This window comes from Nansenia antarctica, assembly GCF_963989245.1.
Source record: "Nansenia antarctica genome assembly, chromosome: 8".
Taxonomy (NCBI): domain Eukaryota; kingdom Metazoa; phylum Chordata; class Actinopteri; order Argentiniformes; family Microstomatidae; genus Nansenia; species Nansenia antarctica.
The window spans coordinates 38,359,373-38,366,872 of record NC_137678.1 but is presented as its reverse complement, the minus strand read 5'-3'; the positions used below and the strand labels follow the sequence as shown (position 1 = coordinate 38,366,872).

The 7,500-nt window shown below is 49.9% G+C and overlaps 1 protein-coding gene across 1 annotated transcript in view; it reads right to left on the bottom strand.

Annotated features, from left to right (window-relative positions):
* The window catches only part of sox5 (SRY-box transcription factor 5), an 88,803-nt gene that overhangs the window by 33,744 nt on the left and 47,559 nt on the right, over nucleotides 1–7,500 (bottom strand). The window contains exons 5-6 of the mRNA XM_080538324.1: nucleotides 5,110–5,233; nucleotides 647–732 (exon numbers count right to left, since the gene is read on the bottom strand). Of these exons, the coding sequence (XP_080394450.1) occupies nucleotides 647–732; nucleotides 5,110–5,233 (210 nt within the window). The remainder of the gene's footprint in view (nucleotides 1–646; nucleotides 733–5,109; nucleotides 5,234–7,500) is intronic.

The following is a 7,500-nucleotide window of genomic DNA, read 5'->3' as shown; positions in this document are numbered from 1 at the left end:
ACCTAACACTGGCATCATCAAACACACACCAGTTAGCTAAGTCTGTTAGCCTTGGTACGTCCCAAACGAGAGACAATAACTCAATGTCATTGATGAATCACCACAGAGATGTTTAGTTTTCAGTAAACGAGGACACATCCATTTGAGGCTTGTGAGTCCATTATTCCGTAAAAAATATTTTTAAAGTATTTTTTTTCTGTTGAACAAAAAAAAGACGCTTTGGGAGTTTAGGCGTCGGTTGGTCGGTCGATTACAGGGACAATAAAGTCGATCTTATCTTATTTGATCGTATTATCTTATTGTGAGTTGATGTTTGATGTCAGCGTGTTGAGAGAAATCATTGTACTTATAATATTTACACTGCCAGTTTACATTAGGGATGCAACCTCAGCAAATATGTTCAAGTCAAGACTAAAAACCCATCTTTTTAATATTGCCTTTAAATGACTAAATAATTAAATTATGATTAATGATTAAAGCACTTTGAGCTGCAACGTTTGCAGGAAAAGCGCTATACAAATAACGTTATTATTATTATTATTATTTAATAGATTTTTATCGATCTTCATCATCACCATGCTCATCATCCTCCTCAAAATGATGATGATGATCATCATCATCATCATCGTCATGGTCGTCATCTTACCTGGAGCTGTAGTTGGCCGAGGCCGGGGGTTGCCGCGGCAGCAGCTGCCATGGTAGTGGGGATCAGCTGAAGAGGGTAGGGGTCACCTGCACACACGGAGGAGACAAAAGGACAACGTCAGCAAATCTCTCTCTCCTTCCTCTCCTCCAATCCCTCCTTTCTTTCTTTCTTTCTTTCCCACTTTCAAATCTCTCTTTTCTCTTTTCCTTCAGTCCCTGGGGTGATTGTTTGTGTGTACCAGTCCGCCCATCCCTCCATCCATCCCTCCCTCCCTCCCTCCCTCCCCTGTCCTCACCCTCGTAACACTTTCACACCCAAACAGCCCTTTCTCACCCCAGCATCCTCCCTCGCTCTCTTTCTCTCTCTACCTCTAAAACCTACTTTCACACTAGAGTGTGAGACCTCTCTCCCTCTTTCAAAACACCTCCCCTCCTCCTCCTCCCCCCCCTCTCCCCCTCCTTCACTTCTTAGGCTAAACAGTATAAATCCTTCTCTCCCACCTCTGCCTTCAGTCCAGACAGACCCGCCGACCACCCCCCTCCCTCCCCCCGCCCCCCCACCACCTGAGTGCCAGGCCGCCTTGCTGCAGCTTTAGAGCCCGTCTTTGTTCCCGTCTCCCGCTGTCCTAATGAAAGAGTGATTGTGTGGTCGCCTCTCTAATACCTTCTCACAAAGAGCGCTAAGGTGCAGCCCTGATAAAAGAAAGCCCTGCCGCTAATTAAACCAGAGACGTCATCCTTCTCTCTCTTTCTCCCTCTCTATCTCTATCTCTCTCTCCCTCTCTATCTCTCTCTCCCTCATACTATCTCTCCCTCTCTATCTCTCTCTCCCTCATACTATCTCCCCCTCTCTATCTCCCTCATACCCTCATACTATCTCCCCCTCTCTATCTCCCTCATACTATCTCTCCCTATCTCTCTCTCCCTCTCTATCTCTCTCTCCCTCATACTATCTCTCCCTCTCTATCTCTCTCTTCCTCATACTATCTCCCCCTCTCTATCTCTCTCTCCCTCTATACTATCTCCCCCTCTCTATCCTCTCTCTTCCCTCATACTATCTATCTCTCTCTCCCTCATACTATCTCCCCCTCTCTCTCCCTCTCTCCCTCATACTATCTATCTCTCTCTCCCTCATACTATCTCTCCCTGTCTCTCCCTCTCTCTCATACTCTCTCTGTGCCTAGGCAGACAGCCAGCCAGACAGGCAGACAGGCAGACAGGCAGACAGGCAGGCAGAGAGATAGGCAGACAGACAGATAGACAGACAGACAGGTAGCCAGACAGATAGACAGAATTGAACAGAGAATAGAGAATAGAGGAGAGAGCAGGTTATTAGCGCCCAGCTGCAGATAGGTCTGTGTAATTACTCTGGGATGGAAAGGTCAGGTCTGGGGAGGGCCAGGGGTGTGTGTGTGTGTGTGTGTGTGTGTGTGTGTGTGTGTGCTGAGTGGGGTGACAGGGTCCAATAAGCTGGTGTTTCTGGTGTTCTCTTAATAGAGTTATTTTCAATAGCGGACATTGTGTGTGTGTGTGTGTGTGTGTGTGTGTTGTGTGTGTGTGTGTGTGTGTGTGTGTGTGTCACTCCGAACATCAATGAGAGATGTTTTTCTTTTTGAAAACAAAGGTGCTTTTGAAAAAGATTGTAAGGTGTTAGCTTGATGCTACATTGATATTACAGGGCATACTGCCTCAAAACAATGCCTTTACATGGTATTGTATGGTTGCTCTCGTGGTGTAACATGGTGAGACTCCTACTTAGTGACATTCCTGTCTGATTCTAGGCAGAGATAGTCAGACAGGATTCATAAACACTGAACAGTCATATTTCAGAATGTTCTGCGTTTCTGACTGGTCCCAGGGAGGTCAGCCCCTTGGCTAGCTCACTGGACGTCTCCTGTATGGTTCTGGTATGTGAGTGTGTATGTGTATGTGTAACTCTCTCTGTGTTTGTGTGGGTTGTGTGTGTATATCTGTGTGTGTGTGTGTGTGTGTGTGTGTGTGTGTGTGTGTATCTCTGTGTGTGTGGATGTATGTGTGTGTATCTGTGTGTGTGTGCTTGTGTGTGTGTGTCTGTGTGTGTGTGTGTGTGTGTGTATGTGTGTGTGTATCTCACTGTGTATCTCACTGTGTGTGGATGTGTGAGTGTATGTGTGTGTGTGTGTGTGTGTGTATATCTCACTGTGTGTGGATGTGTGAGTGAGTGTGTGTGTGTATCTCACTGTGTTTGGATGTGTGAGTGAGTGTGTGTATGTGTGTGTGTGTGTGTGTGTGTGTGTGTGTGTGTGTGTGTATGTGTGTGTGTGTGTATCTCACTGTGTATCTCACTGTGTGTGGACGTGTGAGTGTGTGTGTGTGTGTTTGTGTGTGTATGTGTGTGTGTGTGTGTGTGTGTGTGTGTGTGTACCTCACTGTGTATCTCACTGTGTGTGGATGTTTGAGTGTGTGTGTGTGTGTGTGTATGTGTGTTTGTGTGTGAGTGTGTGTGTGTCCACCCATGTAACTGTCACAATCCTAGGGGAAGTCGGGACCCCTGTCTCAATAAGCAACAACCAGACATTTTCCTGATATGCTATCAGCCTCTCCAAAACATTTTTCCCATATAACTCCGAGCTTAAAAAAAAACAAGTTCAAGCATTTTTGGGGGATGGGGCCGGGGTTGGGTGGGGTTGGGATTATTTGAAAGCTGGGTATTCTGGGAGATGGGTCCTTCTCCTGCTCCCTAAACAAACACGTCGGTTCCAGATATTTATGCTTCTCCTGGGGCTCGCTGTAACAAAAGAGAGAGATATAAAGAAAGCAAACATGTTGCTTTTGGCCCGTGGATAAGCATCCCGAATGGAGCGGGCAGTCAGTTCTCACTGACAGACACAGAGTGGGAGAGAGAGAGATAGAGGGAGGAGGGATAGGGGGGAGAAAGAGGGAGAGAGAGAGAGCGAGTGAGTGAGAGAGGGAGAGGAGAGAGAGAGAGAGAGTGAGAGAGGGAGAGCAGAGAGAGAGAGAGAGAGGGGGAGAGAGAGAGGGAGAAGGGGGAGAAGGAGGGGAGAGAGATGTGGTGAGAGAGGGATGAGCGAGGAGAGAGAGAGAGAGGGGAGAGAGAGAGGGAATGAGAGAGAGAGGGAGAGAAAGTGAGTGGAGAGAGGGAGAGGTGTGAGAGAGAGGGGAAAGAGAGTGAGAGGGAGAGGAAGTGAGTGAGAGAGGGACGAGGGTGAGGAGAGGGAGAGGGTGTGAGAGAGAGAGAGAGAGAGAGAGAGGAAAAAGAGAGGAAGAGAGGAGGGAGAGATGGAGGGAGGGAGGGGGGGATGACGGGATGAAATGGAAGCCTCACCGGTACTGGTGGGCACAATGTGTACGGTGTATGCCTGTACATGTGTATACTGTAGTGTGAGTGTGTGTGGGTCTATTTGGCACGGCGTGAGAACACTATGAATGTATAGATTGTATTTATAGTCTGTGTTTCACAGTGTGTTGAGTCAGTGTGAGGCGTGTGCGTGTCAGTCACGTCGGAACAAACTACACTTTCAACTATGTTTTGAGGTTTCAAAAAGGGACAGCTAGCTCTTCTCTCTCTCTCTCTCACTCTCTCTCTCTCTCTCTCTCTCTCTCTCTCTCTCTCTCTCTCTCTTCTGTGCGTGCCAATAAAATATTATGAGTTGGCGTGCGGGGCAGTAAAAAAGACAAGTACACAATTGAAAAGCGTGCGCAAGGAGGGGTATTTAAGTTGGGCAAGTGGGCGTGGGTGAGGATGAGGATGGCAGTAATTGAAATGGGGGAGGAGGACTTGTTTGGGAAGCTGTGAAGCCAGGGAGACGGAGACAGGCTGCCCCGCGGACGGCTGGTGGAGGCGGTTTGGGAACGGCACACGCATGTTGGAAGCGTGTTCCTGGCGGCGTCCCGTGTTAATGTGAGGAAACCTGGGGCAGGTCAACCCTCTAGCTCCCCCCCCACCTACGGTGTGTTCACGTTATTCCCAGCCTTCTCCTGGCAAAGCGTCCGGCGCGCCTCTCGCAGTAAACAACACATTGCCTCACAGTCGGACCGTCGCGGCCAAAAACACAATCTCCCACAGGATGTTGCTTTTTTACTTTACGAAATACGAATGGAGACAAAGGAAGGAGCCAAGTACACCACTGAGCCAAAGATGGAGAGAGAGAGAGAGACAGAGAGAGAGAGAGAGAGAGAGAGAGAGAGAGAGAGAGAGAGAGAGAGAGAGAGAGAGAGAGAGAGAGAGAGAGAGAGAGAGAGAGAGAGAGAGAGATGCGACAGAGAGGATGGAAGTGACACTGATCTGGACCAGTTCTACTGGTTTTAACGGCTCCAAGAACTGGTTCGGTTTGAGCGAGAGAGGCTTTGTCTACTGGACAGTGAAATCCAATTCTGGTCCCTGTCCCCATTGGTCATACAAGGTGTGTGTGTGTGTGTGTGTGTGTGTGTGTGTGTGTAGAGTTGGACCGGAGCTCTACTCACTGCAGCCAGGCTTGTAGTTGAAGCCGGGGGGCAGCAGGAACCCTTGCTGGGCAGCGGCGGCCGCCAGGGTCCTCTGGTCTGGAGGAAACACTGGGATCATCAGCGGAGGCAGCTGGCCCTGGACCTGCTGAGAGAGGGGGAGAGGTGGAGGGAGGAGGGAGGAGGGAGGAGGGAGGAGGGGAGGAGGGGAGGAGATAAGGATATCAGTTACAGGTGTATACACTGTGTGTGTGTGTGTGTGTCTGCTGTCCAGGTGTAGCCAGACATTGCTCTTGGGCAGTGAGAGAGAAGAAAGCGAATGCAGGCAGATGCAGTTGGCAGGGGCCTTTGAGTGTGTCTGTGTGTGTGTGTGTGTGTGTGTGTGTGTGTGTGTGTGTGTGTGACTCTTGGGCTGGGCTGTGTCCTGAGGTATTGTTGTGTTTAGGCTCCGAGGGGTGTGATGACTGCTCCTTACACACAGAGAGGGTATCAGATCCTATCACCCCCAACACTCCCAAACCAGCACCTCGGAGGGTCAGACACACACATTCATGCACGTGAGGAAGAAGGAGATGGTAGAAAAAGTAGACAAAATACACGCGTGCACGCACTCGAGCCATGAGGTGCGCACAAGCGTGCACACACACACACACATGCACACTGGCACACACACACACACACAACACACACGCCCACTCTCCTTCACAACACACACACACACACACACACACACACACACGGACACACACCCGAGACGTACTCCCTCTCTCCTCCGCTGCACCTGTGCCTGATAGAGAGTGCAGTGTGAGTGGGGTCAGTGGCTGGCGAGCAGCGAGCCTGTCCTTCTGATTACTGAGACAAAGCCGGAGTCACGAGGAAGCCGCCCGCGAAACTCTCACAACAGCTGGCCGCCCGTTTCTGAGGAGCCCTCTGCGATCGTCGGCAACAAGCCATACGACTTGACAAGGTTTCCAGAATTTTTAAAAAGAGAGAAAAAAAACACACATTCACACACGCACACACACACACAAAAACTCCCTCAGTGACTTTGGCAAGAGGAGAGTCTGAGTGTGGTGAGAGAGAGAGAGAGAGAGAGAGAGAGAGAGAGAGAGAGAGAGAGAGAGAGAGAGAGAGGGGAGAAGAGAGAGAAGTAGGAGACAGATGGTTGCACTGAAGACTCCTCTGCCAAAAACAACACAAAGACTCAGGCAGTGACATGACTGACAGTGAGAGTGTGGGGAGATGTCTCATCGAGAGAGAGAGAGAGAGAGAGAAGAGAGAGAGAGAGAGAGAGAGAGAGGGAGAGAGGGATGGAGAGGGAGAAGGAGAGAGAGGCAGACAGAGAGAGGGAGGGAGAGGAGGGGAGGGAGAGAGAGGGAGAGGGAGAGAAGGAGGGATGAGAGAGAGGGAGAGAGAGAGAGGCAGACAGAGAGAGAGAGAGAGGTAGACAGAGAGAGAGAGAGGTACACAGAGAGAGAGAGAGGTACACAGAGAGAGAGGTAGACAGAAAGAGAGAGAGAGAGAGGGAGAGGGAGAGGGAGAGGAGAGAGAGAGAGGCAAACAGAGAGAGAGAGGTAGACAGAGAGAGAGAGAAAGAGAGAGCAGAGATGGGGCGATCTAACATAGTTGAAAAGACAGATAATAAGCACTGATGGAAGGTCAAGATTGATACAATAATCTCTCTCCCTCTCCCTCTCTCTCTCCCTCTCCCTCTCTCTCCCTCTCTCCCTCTCCCTCTCTCTCCCTCTCTCTCTCTCCCCTCTCTCTCTCTCTCTCTTACCACCAGGTGGACGTGAGTGCTTGTGTATGTAATAATGTAATGCAGCATGACACAGGTGTTTCAAGAGGTAAATGCTTGAAAGAGAGAAAAAGAGGAGAGGCAGCTGTGTTAGAGTGCCTTCCCTCATTTCACTCCCTCCCTCCCTCCCTTTCTCAGTTGTTTCTCTTTCTCAGTAATGACAGTTCTCCCTATCTTCCTGCTCTCTTGCCTCTTTTCCTGCCCGGTGTGTGTGTGTGCGTGTGTGTGTGCGTGTGTGTGTGTGTGTGTGTGTGTGTGTGTGTGTATGCACGTGTGTGCCTGCCTGTCTGCAAGTCTGCCTGCCTGCCTGCCTGCCTGTGTGTGTGTGTGTGTGTGTGTGTGTGTGTGTGTGTGCTTGTGTGTGTGCATATGTGTGTGTCTGCCTGCCTGTTTGTGTGTATGTGTGTGTGTGTGTATGTGTGTATGTGTGTGTGTATGTGTGTGTGTCTCTGTGTGTGTGTGTGTGTGTGTGTCTCTCTCTGTGTGTGTGTGTGTGTGTGTGTGTGTGTCTGTGTGTGTGTGTCTCTGTGTGTGTGTGTCCTGCCCAGATCCTCCTCTCCACCGGCGCTCCACCGCAGCAGCAGCAACACTATAATCACACTATCACCGCACAG